The sequence below is a fragment of the Gymnoscopelus braueri genome, assembly GCF_963280865.1.
Source record: "Gymnoscopelus braueri genome assembly, chromosome: 18".
NCBI classification, from domain to species: Eukaryota; Metazoa; Chordata; class Actinopteri; order Myctophiformes; family Myctophidae; genus Gymnoscopelus; species Gymnoscopelus braueri.
In genome coordinates this window covers 47,086,715-47,109,688 of record NC_137618.1, presented here as the reverse complement: position 1 = coordinate 47,109,688, position 22,974 = coordinate 47,086,715, and the positions used below count along the sequence as shown (strand labels likewise).

The 22,974-nt window shown below is 42.8% G+C and overlaps 2 protein-coding genes across 2 annotated transcripts in view; one reads left to right on the top strand and one right to left on the bottom strand.

The window, feature by feature from the left end:
- The window catches only part of LOC308073623 (rho-related GTP-binding protein RhoE-like), a 528,647-nt gene that overhangs the window by 161,267 nt on the left and 344,406 nt on the right, over positions 1 to 22,974 (top strand). The gene's annotated exons all lie outside the window — the stretch shown is intronic.
- LOC308105913 (rho-related GTP-binding protein RhoE-like) lies at positions 7,468 to 21,426 on the bottom strand. Its single transcript, XM_080456876.1, has 5 exons — positions 20,847 to 21,426; positions 20,511 to 20,598; positions 11,400 to 11,509; positions 9,104 to 9,229; positions 7,468 to 8,140 (listed from the first exon to the last, which is right to left on the bottom strand). The coding sequence occupies exons 1-5, from the start codon at positions 20,949 to 20,951 to the stop codon at positions 7,892 to 7,894; spliced, it is 678 nt and encodes a 225-aa protein (XP_080313002.1). The 5' UTR covers positions 20,952 to 21,426; the 3' UTR covers positions 7,468 to 7,891.

The following is a 22,974-nucleotide window of genomic DNA, read 5'->3' as shown; positions in this document are numbered from 1 at the left end:
AGCATCACAACACCAGGCTGGACCCTCTGCCAGAATGTCTGTGTTGAGATGAGCAGTGGTGGAAAGTAGCTACTGTAGTATGTATATTTACTCAAGTATTGTACTTAAGTACACTTTTGAGTTATTTTTTACTTTACCTGGAATATTTCCGATATTCAATACTTTTACTTCTACTCCACTGCATCTCAGAGGCAAATGTTGTACTTTTACTCCACCACAATTATTTGAAAACTTTAGTTACTAGTTACTTTGCAGATATATAAATTATTATATTATAAAACATACATTGACTACTTTAGCCCTATTTTATACGTAGGCTATTTGAAGATAGCCGATCTACAAGCTCACAATGCGTCGCGATGCTACGCGTTGTGAGCTTGTAGATCTGCTATTTTCAAACATTTTAGTACTTATACTTTTGGTACTTTAAGTATATTTTGATGCCAATACTTTTGTACTTTAAACTCGAGTAACATTTTGAACACAGGCCTTTTACTTGTAACAGAGTATTTTTTTGTGGTAACCATTTACCTAATCAATGTAAACCAATGACACAGACCACCACTCTCATCTGCTCTTGCTCCGGCTTGGAGCACCAGTACCCTGGACCAGTGGTGGAAAAAGTACTCACATTTTCTACTGAAGTAAAAGTATCAATAGTGCAATATAAAAATACTCTGTTACAAGTAAAAGTCCGGAATTCAAAATGCACTTGAGTAAAAGTACAAAAGTATTGGCATCAAAATGTACTTAAAGTAGCACAAGTAAAAGTATAAAATTTACAAAAATCCCTTGAAAATAGCAGATCTACAAGCTCACACAGCGTTGCGAGGTGATGCGTTGTGAGCTTGTAGATCTGCTATTTTCAAATAGCCAAAGTTTTTAGGGCTGAAGTTGTGTGTATGTTTTGTAAGCTAAATCTACAAGTAACTAGTAACTAAAGTGGTCAAATAATAGTAATGGAGTAAAAGTACAATATTTGCCTCTGAGATGTAGTGGAGTAGAAGTAAAAGTATTGGAAATTGGAAATACTCAAGTAAAGTACAAATACATCAAGACAGTACCCTGTATACAGCAGCATCAGTATCCTGGATACAGCAGCTGCACTATGTTGTGCATGAAAAAAGGCAATATCCTATCTTATTAGGGAGCGCCATGGAGAACGGCTGCTTTCGTAATCGCTCCGTAGCGTCGCAAAGTTTTTCCATCTTTTTAGTATTTTTTAGCCTTCTCTTTTTTTCCTACACCGTCGGGTGTCTGAGGAGTTATGACAGACAAGCACTTATGGACATCAGCACAGCGATTACACACAGAATTCCGGACTTTTTTGCGGAAAATCCTCCACTCGGTTGGGTGGGGGGAGGGCTCCCCTTTGTCCCGGCCGGGACACTGGCACGGAAACGGCGAAGAAGACGGCCAGGTCGACGAGGGAAAAGAGCGGGTCTCCTCGTAAGAACAACAAAACGTGGATATAAACCTGCACTGACTTCAATCCTGCTAGCGAACGTTAGATCTCTGTGTGAATCAAGAACAGTGACCACTATGGACGACTTACTGGCGCGCGTTAAATACAACACCGAGACGAGGAGCACGTCTATTGTTGTGCTAACAGAGACGTGGCTAACGGAGTTAGCATCTGATTCTTCCATCACTCCCCCTGGTTTCACCGTGTATAGGAAAGACAGAGACCCTGTACTAAGCGGTAAGCAACGTGGGGGGGGAGTTTGTGCCTTGATCAACAACAACTGGTGCAAAGATGTTAAAATCCTAGATAGTCACTGCTCTCCAGACCTTGAACTTTTAATCATAGCCTGCCGTCCTTTCTACCTACCACGCGACTTCAGCATTGTGATTGTAGCCGTTGTTTACATTCATCCTGGAGCTAATAAGGACACAGCTATGAGGGAATTACACCAGGCGATCAGTGCACAAGAAAATCGCCACCCGGACTGCGCAGTCATCTGCCTAGGCGACTTCAACCGGACAGACTTAAAAAAAGGTCTTTCCCAAATTCCACCAGCATGTCACCTGCAGTACCCGTGGTGACAATATTCTTGACCACTGCTACACGCCCTTCAAGGATGGATACAAAGCTCTCCGCCGCCCACCGCTAGGAAGCTCTGACCACTACGCCATCCAGCTGCTACCTGCCTACAAACAGAGCCTAAAAAGGGAGCCGGTCGTTGAGAAGGAAATCCGAATCTGGTCTGAGGACACAGACGCTATGCTACAATCCTGCTTCTACCAGACTGACTGGGGGATGTTTTAGAACGCCGCTGGGAATAACATCAACGAACTCTCAGACTCAGTCACTAGCTTTATCAGTAAGTGCATAGATGACATAGTCCCAGAAAAGACAGTTCGGATCTATCCCAATCAGAAACCATGGATGGACAGCGGAGTACGTGCACATCTGCATGAACGGGATGCTGGTTTCAAATCTGGCGACGTGGAAACGCGCAACACGACGCGCGCGGCCCTAAACAGCGCCATCAGGAAGGCGAAAAAGGCCTACACAAAAAAGATGCAAGACAAACTCAGCAATGGCGACATCAGGAGCACATGGCAGGCGGTACACACCTTGACAGACTGCAAAACAAGAACCAGAAGCGAGGTGAACCCGCCTGCCTCCCTCCCCAACGAACTGAACACTTTCTACGGCAGGTTTGAGATCAGCCCCAACCGCGGCAGCCAAGCGGGGCCATCAGCAGCACCAGCAGAGGAGAACCCTCTAACCATCTCGGAGAGAGAAGTGCGTACAGCCTTCGCACGGGTCAACATCCACAAGGCAGCCGGACCTGATGGGATTCCAGGCCGGGTCCTTAAGGCATGTGCAGACCAGCTGGCGGGTGTCTTCGCTGACATCTTTAACCTCTCCCTCTCCCAGGCTGTGGTCCCTGCAGGGTTCAAAATGTCAACCATTGTGCCCATTCCCAAAAAGGCCAAAGTGACATGCCTGAACGACTGGAGACCTGTCGCTCTCACCCCGATCGTCAGCAAGTGCTTCGAGAAACTGGTGAGGGAATACATCAGCTCCACGCTACCTGCCTCGCTGGATCCGTGGCAGTATGCATACCGCAAAAACAGATCCACCGACGACGCTATTGCCATGGCTCTCCACACCGTCCTCTCGCACATGGACAACAAGCTGCTGAAGGACAAATATGTACGTATGCTGTTCGTGGACTACAGCTCAGCATTCAACACCATTGTCCCAGCAATACTTGACAAAAAGCTCAGAGACCTAGGGCTACACCCAAGCATGTGCGACTGGATACAGGACTTCTTGTCCAACCGACATCAGGTGGTGAGAATGGGCAGCATCACATCCGACCCCCTGACCCTCAACACCGGAGCACCCCAGGGATGCGTGCTGAGCCCTCTCCTCTACTCCCTGTACACGTATGACTGCATAGCCACACATGTCTCCAACACCATCATAAAGTACGCGGACGACACGACAGTGATAGGCCAAATCGTCAACAACGACGAGTCTGACTATAGAGAGGAGATCAACTCGCTGGCACTCTGGTGCCGGGAGAACAACCTCTCTCTTAACGTCGACAAGACCAAAGAACTGATCGTGGACTTCAGGAGGCCGCGGAGAGACCATGCGCCCATCCTCATCGACGGTGCTGCAGTGGAAAGGGTCAGCGAGTTCAAGTTCCTCGGAGTACACATCGAGGAGGACCTCAAATGGGAGACGCACACCACACACGTGAGGAAAAAGGCTCAGCAGCGACTGTACTGGCTCCGCCGCCTGAAGAAGCTCGGAGTAGGACATCACATCCTCAGGCTGTATTACAACAGTTCTGTTGAAGGCATCCTAACAGGCTGTGTCACGGCCTGGTACGGGAACTGCACTGCCCGAGAAAAGATCAGCCTACAGCGAGTAGTGCGATCGGCAGAGCGGATAATGGGAATCGAGCTCCCAGCGCTCCAGGAACTGTACAAAAAGCGGTGCGTGGTCAAAGCCAAGCGCATCATCAAGGACAAGCACCACCCAAGTCACAGACTGTTCAAACCCCTACAACGACCGCGACCGGGCAAGGGGCTCTACCGCAGTATCAAGAGTTCCACCACCAGGTACTGGTGCAGTTTTAATCCGGCTGCTGTCAGGATGCTGAATGAGGCATAAGCCTTGTTCAGCAGCCTGACAGCAGGCGGTGCAAAACTTTTCTGGCTCTTCCTGAACACACCTGTGGATTATACCAGGGACAATGACTTGGACTTAGCTCCCCCTCGGACACACCTGTGGACTACACCAGGTACAAATGACTTTTTTGTTGCACTCCCTCATGGAGCTACTTGCGGATTATACTAGGGTCAGTCCACCCTAGGTGGACACGCACTGACCTTTTGCACCTTAATCCCATGTATAACGCACTGACTTTTTTTGTCTTTTTTATTGTGCTCTTTTTTCTCTAAGCACCTTAACGTCCATATGTATATCATGCACAGTATAAGTATAACATGCACAGTATACATACATTGCTGCTAAGCTCAGGCACCTTAGTTTTTTATTATCTCAGGTACTTTGTAAATATGTTTACAAAGTAATGATAACTTGTCTGGCCTTCTGTTGCTCTCTTGTTTTGATCTCCTTCCCACTTGCCCCTCACCCCTCTTCTTCTCCCCCCCCCCCCTCTTCTTTCTATGGAAATTAACGTTGCGATGGGAACGATGTACAAAAACGAATTTCACCCACTTCTTTACCTTGTAAACCTGTGATGTGACAATAAAACTGATTCTGATTCTGATTCTGATTCTTAGTATGAAAAACCACTAAAAAGCCAGGTATGGCTCTTAGAATATCTGGCTGAGCTTAAAGGGATATTTCACTTTCAAAAAAACTTTTGGTCATTTTATCATCTACTCAGGCCTTTGTGAACGCCCCAGACAGTTTTTAAGATGCTTGATTCATTATTTAGATATTTGATATTCATTTTATCAGACACGCCCCCTACCTTTACAAACCCATTGTAACTTCAAACTTAATTTTAACCATGCTAGATTCATCAAAAACACCCGTCCTAGGTTCTGGTGACTCATCCTGCCCTCCTAATGCGTGAGGGGGCCGTGTTTTTTCAATTACTTTTTTCATTTATTTTTAATATTGTTTTGGGAAAATGAAAGAAAAAAAATACAATAAAACATTTAAATAAAATAAATGAAAAAAGTAATTGGAAAAACACGGCCCCCTCACGTATTAGGAGGGGCAGGGTGAGTCACCAGAACCAAGGACGGGTGTTTTTGATGAATCTAACATGGTTAAAATGGAGTTTGAAGTTACAATGGGTTTGTATAGGAAGGGGGCGTGTCTGATAAAATGAATATCAAATATCTATATAATAAATCAAGCAACTTAAAAACTGTCTGGGGGGTTCTCAAAGGCCTGAGTAGATGATAAAATGACCAAAAGTTTTTTTGAAAGTGAAATATCCCTTTAACTGAAGCCTCTGATGTCTTTAAACATCCATCATCAAGGACTACGGTAGAGGTCAACTGCAGCAAAACCCATGTGGTCAAGGTTAATAATCAAATAATTCCACCAAAGTGTCAGCACTAAGCTTTACAAATTCATAAGCATAAACTCATATGTACAGAAATCACATTTTAATAAACAACACTTTTTCACATTGAAAACAGACCATTTTGGTCACCGTTTCAGAGTTAAAACTTCATTTAAACAAACAGCTTCAGGGGTTAATTAGGCAAAAAGGGCAAGAAAGGTCAGATGTAATCAAGAACAGCATATGGCATGCAGGGCTCGGGTAAACAGTCAAATATCACGGCGGTAACACTCTCCCAAGTTGCTCAACCCTGCCGAACTGTGTAGCCCAGGGTCTTCAACGTTTTTCAGGCCAAGGACCCCTTAGCTGAGAGACAGATGAAGCAGGGACCCCCCCCCCCCCCACTACATATTGCAGATTAAACTTTTTCATAGATTTCATAGATACTGTAGCTTCTTAGACTTGTTTGACAGCACTGTCATCAGTGTTGGATTGATATTAAAGGTTGGATTGATATTAAAGGGATAGTTCACCCAATTCTATTTCTATCGATTACTGACCCCATGGAGACTTGAATTCATGGATATTTTTTTGGTCGCATTCCTAAGCCAATAATTTGATGATCAGCGGTTCCGGTAGGAGACACAAAGGAGTCTCTTTGTGTCTCCTACCGGAACCGCTGCCAATCATCAAATTATTGGCTTATGTGCGACAAAAACAAAAACATATCCATGAATTCAAGTCTCCATGGGGTCAGTAATCGATAGAAAAAGTCATTTTGGGGGCGAACTATCCCTAACCACTTAAACGGTCAATACTTAGTAAACCTGAGCTTTCACTCTGTACTTAGTCTCCAAACCTCTTTGCCAAAAATGGACAATCTACAAGCTCACAAAACCTCGCACTGTGAGGCCGTGTGAGCTTGTAGATCTGCTGTGTTTTTGGCTAAAGTTCTCCTCAGAATAGAGATTCTGGGGTTCAAGTGGTTATTGTTTAAAATGTAAAATGTAAAAAAAAAAATCCTATCACACAAAGATTTGGTGGCCCCCCTGCAGTAACTCTGAGGACCCCTAGGGGTCTCGGACCCCTGTTGAAAACCCCTGGTGTAGCCTAACTTCCCAAACCCACATAATACGCCGCCTATAAAACTTTGGTTCCAAAGGGTATATAAACAAAAAGGAAAATAAGCAAACACTCCAGACGACTAATGGTACCGTTTAATGCTTCAGAAAATGAAGCTATTGTATTAAGAAAAGAAATTAAGTTAGGAATTCCTGTTTCCCCCAGACATTAATGACTGGCTATGGCTACTGCGCCCCAAATCCGCCCATAAAGTTATATTGGCACCATTTTATGTCCAGTGGTGTGGGGGCGGGCTTGGAAACACAAATATAATAGCCGAGTGTCCCGTTTGATGGATGAATCCACGCCCTGGAGAATGTAGCACACGACTGGTTCCAACCAGTCCAATCGGGTCAGTTTGGGTTGAAATCCTACTTAATTTTTACAGGTAAAATAGGTTTAACCCATTAAGACCGGGAACGCAATCTGTGTCATTTTAAGATTTCTTTGGGCTATTCAAAAATATAGATATACAAGCTCATAGTGCGGCACCGAGGGCCACGCTATGAGCTTGTAGATCTGCAATAAAAATAAAAATAAAAATAAAACATTAAAATGCGTGCAAATCTTTGAATATATATACATACATTTTAACTCGAAACTTTGCTTCTGGGGGTCTGTGGAACAAAATATTTTGAGATGGTGAGATGATTATAGCAACATAAGTAGAAGAAAAAAAAATGTTAGGATTTAGAAGACATTTGTAGAATCACCAGAAGCAAAGATTTTAGTTCAAAATGTTCGCTTTGAAAAATACATTCAATGATTTGCACACATTTTCACGATTTAAAAAAAAATAGCAGATCTACAAGTGCCGCGCTATGGGCTTGTAGATCTGCTATTTTTTAATAGCCAAAGAAATCTAGAAAATGACACACAGATGCGTTCTCGGTCTCAATGGGTCAATAGCATATACGACCAAAAGTTCATTAGCTCCAAAGTCTTTTCTCTCATTCATTCATTCATTCTGCTGGCATCTGATTTGGAGAACAGGAGAAAGGGGGAGGGAAAAAAAACACTCGACCAAAATTGTGCAAAAAAATCTCCATCACATCTCCTTCTCCTGCTAGTGTAACAGAGCGGTTCACAACCTCAGCCTGATGGCCTGAAAGTCTAATATCTCCCCCGAGCTATGGGGAATTCCCTTTGGCTAAGCGGTTAAGATGTTGGCTTTCCACGTGAGAGACCCGGGTTAGAATCCCGGGCGTTACACTAGCATTGTCCCTCAACGATCTCCTCTCGCGCTGTTTGGTTTCTCACATGACAGTGCAAGTCTTGGCTTTGGTTCGCTGATAGTCTTTGACCACGGCGGGCAGGTCTCCCCGGCTGCTGTGGGACATCCTCTTGGTGGCCGCCCGGGAGGACTTGCTCCGCTTGACGTTCTTGCCGTTCTTGTTGACGCAGGCCAGCGTGGCCACGTGGAAGATGTCCCGGACGCTGTTCTCGGACTGCAGGGAGGAGCACTCGATGTAGGGAGCGTTCAGCTGCTTGGCCATGTTGGAGCCCTGCAAATAAAAAGGGGAGGAGACACCGCGATAAGTCACAAAGTTAAAAAAGGAACTACTGGACTGGCTTTTCAGTCCCTACAACCAGCGGCGGAAAAAGTACTCACACTTTTTACTTAAGTAAAAGTATCAATACTGCAATGTGGAAATACTGTGTTACAAGTAAAAGGCCTGTGTTCAAAATTTACTTGAGTAAAAGTACAAAAGTATTGGCATCAAAATATACTTACCAAAAGTAAAAGTAGGCCTACTAACTTGTTTGAAAATAGCCGATCTACAAGCTCACAACGCGCTGTGAGCTTGCAGATCATGTATAAAATAGGGCTAAAGTGGTTAATGTATGTTTCATAATATCATAATTTATACCTGAAAAGTAACTGGTAACTAAAGTTGTCAAATAATTGTAGTGGAGTAAAAGTACAATATTTGCCTCTGAGATGTAGTGGAGTAGTAAAAGTACTGAAAACTGGAAATACTCAAGTAAAGTAAAAATACGTCAAGTACAGTACTTGAGTAAATGTATTTAGTTACTTTACACCACTGTGTATCAGTATAATTGTTTGTAATACGTAGAGTTTCCCAAACAATGGGTCACACAACCATTTTTATGGGTCGCGAGTAAACGTTTTTCCTATTTTCATTCTTAAATAGGGCTTAAAGGGGTATTTCACTTCTTCTTAAACTGCACCTCAGATATATAGATATGAGATATTCAGATACACTCGCTTCCTACAGTATATATAAACCAATTGCATCTTCAAACTCCATTTTAACCATGTTAGATTAATTGAAAACACACATCCCTGTTTCTGGTGACTTATATATTGTCCATGCGTGGGGGAGAGGCCATGTTTTTAAATTACTTTTTAAATTTATTTTAGTTTTAAAATGTCATAAAAAGAATTAAGGATAACACTTTTTTTTTAAATGACAGGTTTTCTAAGGTTTTCCACGTTCACCCACCTGATCATATGACACAGGAGTCTGTCTGCTGTGGGACTTGGTGAAGAGGTCTGTTCGGAGGTCTGACTTGCATCCCACCAGCAGCATCTTGGTGTTGGGGCAGAACTCCTGGATCTCTCCTCTCCACTGTGGCAGAAGGAAAACGATTAGCAAAAGGTCCAATTGTTTGTCAATCTGAACCTGTGTGTATGTAATGTATGCATGTGTAGGCCTACATCCTTTAACCACTTCAACCCTATTCGTCATCGTGCTGCGAAAATAGCTGATCTACAAGCTCACAACGATGCGATGCATTGTTAGCTTGTAGATCGGCTATTTCCAAAACATTTGGGGGGGGGGAGTATTTACAATTTGATCCCCGATGCCCACGACCTTTGCTGCGTGTCACTCCCCGTCTCTCTCTCTCTACTGTGTACTATCAATAAAAATAAGTTTTAATTCTCTTCAGAATAGGGATAATAGGGTTCAAGTGGTTAATGTAAAAAAAAAAATCCAATCACACAAATATTGGCTGCCCCCCTGTAGTAACTCTGAGGACCCCCTAGGGTTCCCGGACCCCCTGTTGAAGACCCCTGCATTAGTGTGTGGCCTAGAGACTGTCGCCTGATGGCAGGCATGTTTGATAGTCTGCTCTGAGACATAAACACTCTGGTTGATTCTGTTCCCTCCAGGGCAGGAGCCCCCCCATCTCTACCCCCCTCCTTTTTCTCTTTGACCAACACTCTTCTCAGTTTGGCACATGACACTACAGAGGCTTTAGTGACATCACACAGGGGTCAAAGGGCAGCCTACATTGTATAGCCCTCGTTTGGGACTCTCCGCTGGGAACACAAAGTCTGGGCCCGGAAAATACCGCATGACCTCACGTGAGAGTCGGAGGATAAGCCCCCCGTCCCCTGTCCCCCCTCCCCTCCGTCCCCCTTTCTCACTGGTGTAAACGTTGGACTTTGAGCAGACTTTTGTTTCTGAAAGGATATATATACAGTCTCTAAACGAGGGTCTGGGGGCATTGGGTCAACATACCATCAACATACCACCAAATAGGGATGGGACGATATGAAAATCACATGTCACGATTATTGTGGCAAAAATAATTGTGATTAACGATATTATCGCAATAAAATATCAAAATATATGCTTAAAACTTAAAATGCCACTTTATTTTTTATTTTGTATCCCACGATGTTGTAACCCATTTTTTCACCCAGTGCCAATTGCCTATGTAATTCTCACTATGTAAAGCTCACAACGCGTTGCGTTGCAACACGTTGTGAGCTTGTAGATTGGCTATTTTTGGCGAATCGATTTATGTACAGTGAAATAAAAGCGTAGCTCATGCACTCTTTACAGGTCTGTTTTATCAAGTATAAAGGGTTTTAAGTGGTACTGAATTTGCAGCTAAACAAAAGCTAATTCATCCATAGTGTATGACGGAGGACAATTTCCCGATAAATTTAAATCTCCACGATACGATTATTGCGAGTGTTTTTTGTCATCACGATAAACGATAATAACGATTATCGTCCCATCATCCCTACCACCAAGCCTCACCACCAGGCAGCATCCTTAACACATTCCATGCCAGAGTTTAATCTCATAATGTACTCACCAGTGCCAGCGTTTTATTGTTGTTTTTTTGTTTTTATCATGTCGCCACAGACCTCGCTAAATAAGTTAAAAGTGCGCATTCATTTGGTTCTAAACACACAGCGGATCCGTGAGAAACGTCCAGCGAAAACAGTTTCCAAATGCGAGTCGCCATCTTGAAGCTACAGCCGATACACGCTAAACAGTGATCAGCGAGGAGAAAAACAACAACCGAGAAAATCGAGTTTTAAACAGGATCCCAGACAGGAAGCGGATACGATCGAAAAAACCGGAACCCGAATAATTCCGTTTCCAACCGGAAACCGGAAACGGAAATGGATCAAAAAAATTCGGAAAGTGCACCTTGGGCGATTACAATGGGAATCGGCGGTTCGCGTAGATCTACGCGACTGGCACGCTGCGGCTTTAAATAGGTTCGCGTAGATCTACGCGATTGGCATTCAATGTGTTAAGGGGGATAGTTCACCCAAAAAAAATTCTATCAATTAGTCATGGAGACTTGAATTCATGGATATGTTTTTGTTTTTGTGGCATTCCTAATTCAATAATTTGATGACCAGCGGACCGGTAGGCAGTGGTTCCGGTAGGAGACACAAAGGAGACTCTTTCTGTCTTCTTGCAAAAAAATATCCATGGGGTGACTAATCGATAGAAAAAACTATCCCTTTAACGACAAGTTCACACCCACCTTCTTCAGCACGCTGTCCAAGGTCTCCGGTCGGCTGATGTCGAAGCAGATGAGGACGGCGTCCGCGTCGGGGTAGGACAGAGGCCGCACGTTGTCGTAGTAGGGTGACCCTGTAAAAAGAACAAAGACGACCTCCATGTCAGACTGTGGCACACAGGAGCAAAACCACAGAATCATTGTCCTGTATAGGCTTATAGGGGTCACTCATACTAGAAGTGACTACAGCTTTGTCTGTGTGTGAATCTCTTTAAGGAATTTGTTCTCAAAGTGGGGGCCCAAGGACCCCCAGGGCAGGGTTCTTCGGGGGGTTTCCATGGGATCCCCACTAAAAGTAGTTAACATAGAATCACAAACATTTTAGCCACTTTATCTATTTATACTTTGGCTATTCAAAAATAGCAGATCTACGAGCTTGTACATCTGCTATATTTTCAGATGGGGGTCCGTGGCCAAATATCATTTTGGGGGTCCTTGACATTTTGGGGGTCCTTGACATGAAAAGGTTTGACAACCACCGCTTTAAGAAATGTTCCTTCCACACGCTACGTCCAACCGGGGAAACTACCCCGTCGGATGATAAGAAGGCTTGTTAGCTCTCATGCATTGAAGGAGGCATGAGCTCGGTTCTGAGCTCTCCCTAGGTTGGCAGAGGGAGTGTAGTGCCCAGGATTACCTAGACAATTGGCACTGGGTGAAAATAATTGAGTTACAAAATCATGGGATAACAATGAAAATAAATAAAAATAAATACATTAAAAATATATATATGTCAGAACGCATAAGAGTCCTATACCAGTAAACATGGAAGACAGATGTGCTGCAGTGATGAGGCCAAATCAAAAGTGCAGTCTCTAATTACACAAAGGGCAGTACATGGAGCAGTGACTTCTCAAAAACTGCGTTACAAGACTTTATTAGACAAGTTCTTGTCTCTTTGAATGTCAGCAATATAACGTGCTACAGTGTAAATCTGCTGTTGTGTCTCTAAATTAATCAAACCTAATCTGGTACATGTAAAAATACATCTACATTTGGATCAAGGCTTTCATGTGCGCAGAAGTACTCAGATATTTTACTTAAGTAAAAGTAGCAATACCACAATACAAAAATACTCTGTTACAAGTAAAAGGCCTGTGTTCAAAATGTTACTTGAGTAAAAGTACACAAGTATTGGCATCAAAATATACTTAAAGTATCGAAACTAAAAGTAGGCTACTAAAGTGTTTGAAAATAGCAGATCTACAAGCTCACAATGTGAGCTTGTAGATTGGCTATTTTCAAATAGCCTAGGTATAAAATAGGACTAAAGTGGTTAATGTATGTTTTATCTGTAAAGTAACTAGTTACTAAAGTTTTCAAATAATTGTAGTCAGTAAAAGTACAATATTTGCCTCTGAGATGTAGTGGAGTAGCAGTAAAAGTACTGAAAATTGAAAATACTCCAGTAAATTACAAATACCTCAAAATTGTACTTAAGTACAGTACTTGAGTAAATGTACTTAGTTACTTTACACCACTGGAAGACGAGCTGTTGAAAGCATTCTTTCTCAGCGCTGCTGTGAAAGAAGTGGGCTTATTGAAGCGAGCCCCTCCCATCATACCATTTCTCATTGGATCAAGCCCCACAGCGCATAACAACGATTCCCCTGCTAATCCGTGTTTAGGGCCCGGCTCCTAATGTGTCAACAAGTCAAGACAGATTTTTTTATTATTTTCTAGAGTGCATTTCCATAGCACCCAACACCCATCAAACCCACGGAATCATTTCCATAGCACCCAACACCACCAGACCCACAGAATCAAGCGTACAAGGAAGGGCGAAGTAGAGTGTTTAGAAACAACATCTCAGTGATTACCAGATATGGGTTCATTATTAGGCTTTATGCGGTTGCTGAATCACAGCACTGTCTCCACACACTCCGCCATGTGAATCAGACTGGGTCTCTGTGTAACAGTTAGTTACTAGAGGACAAACATCCCTTCCCATTCTCGGACAAAGCACCGTTCGTTTCGTTACACAATGACCATGTTATATTCCCAGGCATGCCTGGGATTACAGTGGTGTACATTCCAAAACGGCATCCAAAACACAAAATCTGCTGAGGTATTTTTTCCGAGCAAAGCAAAGCACCCCGGAGGGACGCGGCGCGGCGTATAGCGTTTCACTGTGACGCTACACGGCCGGACACACAAAACAGCCGTGTAACGTAACCCGTCGTGACCTGAATGTTTTTTCATTGATGGCGGCGGCAGCGGTGGTCGGATACCAGTGGTGTAAAGTAACTAGTACATTTACTTAAGTACTGTACTTAAGTGCAATTTTGAGGTACTTTTACTTTACTGGAGTATTTCCAATTGTCTATACTTTTACCTCTACTCCATTACATTTCAGAGGCAAATATTGTACTTTTACTCCACTACAATTATTTGAAAACTTTAGTTACTATTTACTTTGCAGATATACATTATGATATTATCAAACATACATTTACCACTTTAGCCCCATTTTATACCTAGGCTGTTTGAAAATAGCCGATCTACAAGCTCACGACGTGTTGTGAGCTTGTAGATCTGCTATTTTCAAACATTATAGTACTTTTACTTTTGGTACTTTATGTATATTTTGACGCCAATACTTTTGTACTTTTACTCAAGTAACATTTTGAACACAGGCCTTTTATTTGTAACAGAGTATTTTAATATTGTGGTAGGCTATTGCTACTTTTACTTAAGTAAAACATCCGAGTACTTCGTCCACCATAGGATACAGTGGAATGCGAGGGGGGGTGCCTCAGGCTGCTTGAGGGGGCTCCGTTTTAGTTTCCTGACTCTCACCGGATCACGTTGCCTGGATCCAGGTAAAGACACCTGTCTATTGTCCCCAACACTGAAGGAATGCCAGCAGAGGATTACTTCGTTTCCCATACTCAGGTGGTCTCTCTCGGGTTTCCCCGCAGCGAGGCGGGGCAAACCACTGTTGAAGTACTTCAAAAACACATCCAGGAAGCCCCACAGATCACAGTGGAACTGACAAGGTGCTGACTACGTTGGCCTGATGTACACAAAGATGAAGAAGTGAGTGGATCTTAGATTTCATGAGGGGAAAAAAAAAAGAGCCAACATTTTTTGGACACTCGATGCTCCTCCCCGGCTATAACCCTTTAAGACCGGGAAAGCATCTATCATGTTCGATTTTAACCACTTTAACCATTATCTTATACTTTGGCTATTTCAAAAATAGCAGATCTACAAGCTCATAGCGCGGCAATGAGCTTGAAGATCTGCAATTTTTTGAAAAATCATGAAGATTTGTGTAAATATTTCAATATTTTTTTTTTAAAGAGAACATTTTTAACTCAAATCTTTGCTTCTGGGGATTCTACAAATGTCTTCTAAATCCTACAGTGTGTTGCTATAATCAATGGTTCTCAAACTTGTTCATGTCAAGGACCCCCAAAATGATATGTAGCCTATTTGGCCGCGGACCCCCATCTCAAAATATGTTGTTCCAGGGACCCCCAGAAGCAAAGATTTGAGTTAAAAATATTCGCTTTAAAATATATATATATATTCAAAGATTTGCACACATTTTTCAAACATTTTCAAAAATAGCAGATCTCGGTGCCGCGCTATGAGCTTGTAGATCTGCAATTTTTGAATAGCCAAATAAATCTGTAAATGACAGAGATGAGTTCCCGGTCTTAATGGGATAAGATGACTAATCCAGTGCAGACTGAGAGAGCGCCATCATAATGTATTGTGCCGTCTCTTATTTCATGCTACCTTCAGTTTAGGAAAATAGTCATTTATTTCCCAAGCAGAGGTTTGTGTCATTTTTGTTAAGGCGCCGTGCCAAAGGGCTTTTCCTCGGCTGACACAAAAAGAGTATAGAATAACCGAGCTTGCTGAATTGCCCCCATTGAATTCAAAAGAATGCGGAGGCAAACTATGCTGTTTCAACGACATTACTGGAAGTCATAACAACCACTCCGAACCTGATCTATTACGCGTTCAAAGTGACTTTATAACTCCCCCCAAAGCCAAGATGTTTTGATACACAAATCAAGTCCAGATGGAACCATCACTCCGGCCCCCGGCACAAGGGGCTAAAATGCCAGCGACACCATTAGTCTCTCTTTCAAATTTTCAATTTAACTCACTTCAACACAAATTAGACCCCACCACCAGAATGAGTGAGGTCAGTGGTGTAAAGTAACTAAGTACATGTACTTAGACAAGACAAGTACTGTACTTAAGTACAATTCTGAGGTATTTTTACTTTCTTCTCTCTATTTAGAATTTTCAATAATTTTACTTCTACCCCACAAGCTCAAAAAGTGTCGCGATAAGATGCGTTGTGAGCTTTTGGTACTTTAATTACATTTTGATACCAATACTTTTGTACTTTTACTCAAGTAGATGTTTAACTCCGGACTTTTACTTGTAGGCTAACAGAGTATTTCTACATTGCAGTATTGACACTTTTACTTAAGTAAAAGTATGCGAGTACTTTTTCCCACCAATGAGTGAGGTCAGTACCACGGAGGTCCATCTGGATACGACAAGAGTTCCTCAAACATGTGCTGTGATTTGAGCCCCACCCTCTGCAAGGTTTTTTTTTTTTTTGTATCCACAAAATCCACAAGGCCAGATGTAAACAATGATGAAATATTTTCACGTCTGGCGAGTCAGGTTTCGTATGTTAAACAAACAGAGCGGGGGGCCCATATTTTCACAAGCCCTGGCCATAGCAGCGTCTTCCAAATGTCTCTCTGCCTCACTCTGCATGAGGGATACGCATGTTTTAGTGTGGTATGAGGGCTATTCCATGGTGGGAATGTTTGTGAGTTGGAACTCTGATGAAAAGTTAGACTCTGAACCCAGTGTTTTTTTTGTAGGGGAATAATGAGAAGACTCCTGGATTTGCCAACTAGCCAAAGTATAGCAACAGTGGTGTAAAGTAACTAAGTACATTTACTCAAGTACTGTACTTAAGTACAATTTTTAGGTACTTTTACTTTACTGGAATATTTCCAATTGTCTATATTTTTACTTTTACTCCACTTTTACTTTGCAGATATAAATTATTATATTATAAAACATACATTAACCACTTTAGCCCCATTTTATACAAAGGCTATTTAAAAATAGCCGATCTACAAGCTCAGCGTTGTGAGCTTGTAGATCTGCTATTTTCAAACGTTTTAGTACTTTTACTTTTGGTATTTTAAGTACATTTTGAGACCAATACTTTTGTACTTTTACTCAAGTACATTTTTAATTCCGGACTTTTACTTTTACTTACATTTGAGTACTTTTTCCACCACTGTATAGCAATGAGTATTTGCTTAAAGCAGGACTGATTGATTCATTCATTTACACTCAAATCAAATAACACGTCACAACGCTTTGTGAGCTTGTAGAAGTACTATTTTAACTATTCTTTAAAATTGGGATTAAGTTGTTCACTTATGGAAAATAACAAACACTCCAGATTTTGCAGTGCACTTATAGGCTGAAAAACACAATTATCAATTTAACGGCCATGAATACTGTAAGTATATTCAAACCCTCAGGTCCATCATTTTTTTGAAGCCTAAGGAAAAATGTCCGTACGTACGTACGTCCTGACCTTTCTCAGGGGTGTGGGTTACCACCACCCCTAACCACTGACATTTTCCATTGTTGGAACCATAAGGCATGATGCTAAGAGCTTGGTTCCACACAGTGACCTTTCCACGAAGTGGGTTGCTACACTGCTATTCTCAGGTGCCATTCATCATGTTTGTGTGTGCTCCAGAAAGGTCTTCCACAACATAGGTTCTCAAACTTTGTCATGTCAAGGACCCCCAAAAATATGCTTTTGGCCAGCGGACCCACATCTGAAAATATTTTGTTCCAGGGAAGGGAATCCCCATGCAAGATTTGTGTTGTTAAAAGTGTTTCAGAGATATTTAAAAAATGTTCACATTTATTATCCCATTTAGACCTGAGGCCAATTCTAAAAACGCCTTCTAAATTCTTTTCTGTTTCTGAAAAACTTCTAATATTTATTTTAAAAAATGACAAAAAATTTATGTTGCTATATACTGTACATAGCAACCCGTCCTGAAAGGTAAAGTTACAAATAGGAGTTCCCGCCCAAAATGGGTTAAAGATTTTTGTTATAGCTGATCTACGAGCTCACAACGCGACGCATTGCGATGCGTTGTGAGCTTGTAGATCCGCTATTTTCAAATGGCCAATGTACAGTAGTGTATATAGGGTTAAAGTGGTTTAAGAACAGCTGTGGGTGGTTTGGGGGGGGCAATCTGGGGACCCCCACCAACCTCCTAATATGACCACCAGAAGGTGAACGTATTTCCCCCGTGTTTGTAAAAGAAGACATCGCTCGCCCGTAGCAATTCATCTTCGGCCCATCTAATGGTGTCAGCGAAAAAAGCAGATAGGAGGAGGTAATAAAAATGTGGTTAGAAATGGGATTGAATAAAATGGCTGGATGGACGCCGTGAAATGCATCGACGGACGGGAGGAATTCGGAGCACTCGACTCCGAGGATCCTCATTAGACTGGAGCAGAGAGAACAATAGCTGACACCCATGTGTCCGAGAGAGAGAGAGAGACTCTCTCCTCTGTCTCTGTGTCTGAGACTCAAGGTTATCCAAACAACTCTGCCTCCTCCTTATCACCTCAACGTGTTATAATGAGAGAGAGAGAGAGAGGGGGGAGAGGGAGAGAGAGAGAGGGGGGGGAGAGAGAGGGGGGGATAGAGAGAGAGACAGAGAGAGGGGGGGACAGAGGGAGAGGGGGGGGTGAAAGACAGAGAGAGGGAGGGAGAGGGGGGAGAGAGAGAAAGAGGGAGAGACAGACAGGGAGAGAGAGAGAGAAAGAGAGGGAGAGACAGAGAGGTGGTGTAGAGAGACAGACAGACAGAGAGACAGAGAGAGACAGAGAGAGAGGGGGGGAATGGAGAGAGAGAGGGGGAGAGAGAGAGGGGGAGAGGGAGACAGAGAGAGAGAGGGGGTAATAGAGAGAGAGACAGAGAGAGAAACCGAGAGAGAGAGAGAGAGAGAGAGAGAGAGAGAGAAGGGGGAATCGAGAGAGCGAGAGAGACAGACAGACGGAGAGAGACAGAGAGAGAGAGAGAGGGGGGAGGGCAAGTGAGAGAGAGACCACTGGAATGTCTCAGATGTGGGCTGGTGTGTGTCCGTGCGTGCGTGTGTGTGTGTGCGCACGTGCGCGCGTGTGTGTGTGCGCACGTGCGTGCGTGTGTGTGTGTGTGTGTGCGCACATGTGTGTGTGCACATGTGTGTGTGTGTGTGTGTGTGCGCACATGCGTGCGTGCGTGTGTGCGTGGATGTCAGCTCTTCCTGCTGTCTGATGTAATCAGCGCGCCATGCCCTGGTCAGACCCCCAGGGAGGGCACAATCAGCCGGGGGTCACAGGGGGGCATCCTAAAGATCTCCCTCCAGAGTCCCTCCCTCCTCCTCAAACTTTTCCTCTCAGCCCTCCTCACCCACCCACCCACCGCTGGCAATATAACAGTGGTGGGGCTGGGGAGCAGGGGGAGGGGGGGGGCTACATTCCCCCCCCCCGGCTGGGCTACAGGAGGTAATTACCTCCAGACCTGCAGGGCTGGTATATGGAGGAGATCCCCAGGAGAGACGTGTTGAGTTGAGTGTGTGAGGCGGGGATCCGAGGGGCGGGGGGGGCTTTGTAAAACAAGTAACGTGAGACCTGAGCTCCCAGAGTGAACATTAAGTATTCCTTGAATTCCACAAGATATTATTATGGGCTAATTCTAGGACCACTCCCTTGGTTCGGGTTATACAGAGCTATGGGGATTTGTGTTACTTTTTTCACACTTTTTAGACATGGAGTGCAACAACGTTTTATAGAATTTCATTTTTTTGCCACACCTAGCTTCTACTTCCATAGAATTGTATAGCCTTGGATCAAGACTATCGTAGATGATATGTGTTTTATCGAGTCTGACTTTTGCTAGTCGTATCATGACCAGTGGTGTAAAGTAGCCAAGTAGGTTTACTCAAGTACTGTACTTTACTTCTACTCCACTACATCTCAGAGGCAAATATTGTACTCTTTACTCCACTGCAATTATTTGAAAACTTTAGTTACTTTGCAGATATAAATCATTACATTATAAAACATACATTAACCACTGTATCCCCATTTTATACCTAAGCTATTTGAAAATAGCCGATCTACAAGCTCACAACGCGTTGCGAGCTTGTAGATCTGCTATTTTCAAACATTTTAGTACTTTAAATGTTGGTACTTCAAGTACATGTTGATACCAATACTTTTGTACTTTTATTTTAAAAAATCTAATTTTGAATTCCGGACTTTTACTTGTAATAGTACTTCTACATTGCAGTATTGATACTTTTACTTGAGTAAAAACATCCATGATTTGTCTTGATCCAAGAAGGATAATAGAATTGTATAATATCAGCCACACAATCTGCTTCTTTTCATTTCACCTATAATGTGATGATGGCAGCTCTGTGTGCATATGGATGGATTATGGATACAGGCACTCAGAGCCAAACATTCCACAGAGCGAGCGTCAGTCTCAAAGTCGACCAAAGACTTCCAGTAAAAAGATTCAAACGGTTTCTCAGCCAGTACAGCCCACCCAGCCCATAGAAACCATGCAGGGCGTGTAATAAACAACACAGGGTTTAGAATGCTACAGGTTACATACAGTGCAGTGTTATAGATCTGTCACAAATAAATTCCACTATTCATTGAAATTATAACGTTATTAAATGATGCAAGTTATTTGTCCCATAATATTAAGCCCCCCCTGTGCACCTTTTGTTTACGAATCCTAATAAAAAGCCAAACACAAATGTGATTTTCATTCATAATGTTCCAATATTGCTCAACGACACCAAACGTAATTATTTGAGCTAATCGTCCAGGGCTGTCACCCGATAGCCCTAGTACAGTGATGCCTGTGTCATTTTATGTCAATGCAATCTGATCATGTCTCCTTTGTCATTGTATGTCGTTTGTCCATGCAAACTGATCATGTCTCCTTTATGTCATGTGTCATGTCCATGCAAACTGTTCATGTCTTCTTACCTGAAGTGTCCCAGAGTCGCAGCTCAACTCTCTGCATGTCAATCTCAAAACTCGCAGTGTAGTTTTCAAACACCGTGGGAACATATCCCTGTAATATTTAGGAACAACACATCAAGGAGGGAAAGTTAGCCTTATATACTTACTGACTGTAAAATAAAGTATTCAATATCAATCAATCAATCAAACAAACAAACAGTGGTTCTTCTCAAACCGTTTTGTCAAGGACCCCACTTAACTCTGACAATCTATCTACAAAATGTAACCAAATGGACCCTACATTTGTAGCTACATTGTCTAGTGGCTTATTACTAATTGTTATTATTATTAATGACTTACCTCTGGAAAGCAATCCTTGGCGAACACGTTCAACAGACACGTCTTCCCACACTGAGTGTCTCCCACCACCACGATCTTACACTGGATCCCTGGGTTAGAATCCATCCTGATGATCCAGTCCAGAGTAAAGTATTAATATATATTATTATTATTATTCCTCTGGTTCCAGAGTAGAGCAATATCTATTATTATTATTTCCCAAGAAGGCTTATAATTTCATTCGCTTGTAGATCTAAATAAATCCCAAGTAGGCTGCATCAGATCGATTAGATTCCCACCACAGTCAGTCCTTGGTAGATCCTACTATAGTACCTGAAATAGATTCCAATTGTATAAGCTTTAGTCGTGAGAAATCGATCGCATCTCGATCACCGCGCGTTCCTCCACAAATACTTTTCGCGTGTCTCTTATCAATCTAACGTCAAAGTCTGCTGGAACTGTTCTAGTACTTAAAACCTGTGCCGTTCTCCTTCACACTATAACGATCGGGTACAGATCAAGATGCCTGGCATCACACTTTTCGTGCGTCTCTGCTGTCCTGTCTGTGCAGATTGTAGAATGAAGCATCGGTCCTCCTCTCTCTCTCCAGACCGACCAGACGCATTAAGTTTGAGAGGAGTTCAGTACAAGGGACTCTCCTATTTCAAGAGGGCGTTGCAAAGGCTCAGCCTCGTCCTTATAGACGTGGATCACACGACGGTCGTTGTCTGTCATGACCGTCATGGATGAACTTCAACATAGTGTTTGCAATTTCTCTATTTACGGCACGTACATCTACATAAACGTTCATATTTCAAATATAAAGTGCTGAACCCATGGCCACGGGCCCACGGACCTTAAAATTATGTTCGGTACCTCAGAAGTACTCGTATCTTACGTAGTGTTCAATAATAAGCATTTTAATACAATTGGTGGCCATTTCCCCATAGAGTTATAATGTATATGAGTGCAGTATACATCCCAACCGATAGGTCGCGTAGTTAAATGCGTAGCGAAAATACGAAGAGAATGGCCACCAATTGGATTAAAAGGCTTTGTATTGCAGAATACGGATTATACGGGTATTTTTGAGGGCCCGTACATAATTATAACATCTGTGGCCATCATCTAAGCACTTTATATTTGAAATGTAAACGTTTATGTAGATAGACGGGGAAAATATGGGAAAAGTGCAAACACTATGTTGAAGATCATCCATGACTGTCATGATATGACAGTCATGTATCAGGGCTATCTCGTCCTAAGATGATGACTGACGACCTCAACGTTTTTCAGGCCCAGGACCCTTTTTTAGAGAAGTGGTGGTTCTCAAACTTTTTCAGGAATGTCAAGGAACCCCAAATTCATTTGGCCGCGGACCCCCATCTGAAAATGTTCTGTGCCAGGGAAGATTTGTGGGGGAAAAAAAGAGAAAAAAAAGTCAAACTATAGCAGATCTACAAGCTTGCACGAAGTGACACACTGTGAGCTTGTAGATCTGCTATTTTTGAATAGCCAACACATACATTTGATAAAGTGGTTAAAATGATATGTGATGCTACATTAACTATACTTTTGCTGGGTGGGACCCCCTGGAATCAAGGACCCCTGGCTGGCGGTCCCCGGACCCCACTTCGAGAACCAATGCTTTAGCTGAGACAAACGCAAAACACAAACATTTTGGCACCCTCCCTGTAGTAACTCTGAGGACCCCCTAGGGGTCCCGGACGCCCCTGTTGAAGACCCATGTGTTACAGGAATGTATCATTACCTTATGATTTTAAACATGTTAAATGATTTGGATTAGTGCCTCATATAACTTTTTTTTCCTCTTTTATTTCCGGTTTGTTTGTTTGTTTTTTTGTCTGATGTCATGACGATGCGGTTTGTTTGGGTCTGATGATGTCATGCCGTCACAGTCAGCATGCCACAAGCCATATTTGGGTGTAGCTGCAGTGGAAACTCTATGTATGGTTATATCTGAGTCATATAGTGACGGGCAGTGGCCGCAGGACGGCCGGCCGGCCCAGGTATTAGTCCATTTTTAACACATAGGATAGATAAGAATGACTATTCAGGTTTCTCTCTTCCCGGACAGTTGTAGAATTCTGCACTGAATCTAATCTAACAACTAAGCAGTGGTGGGATA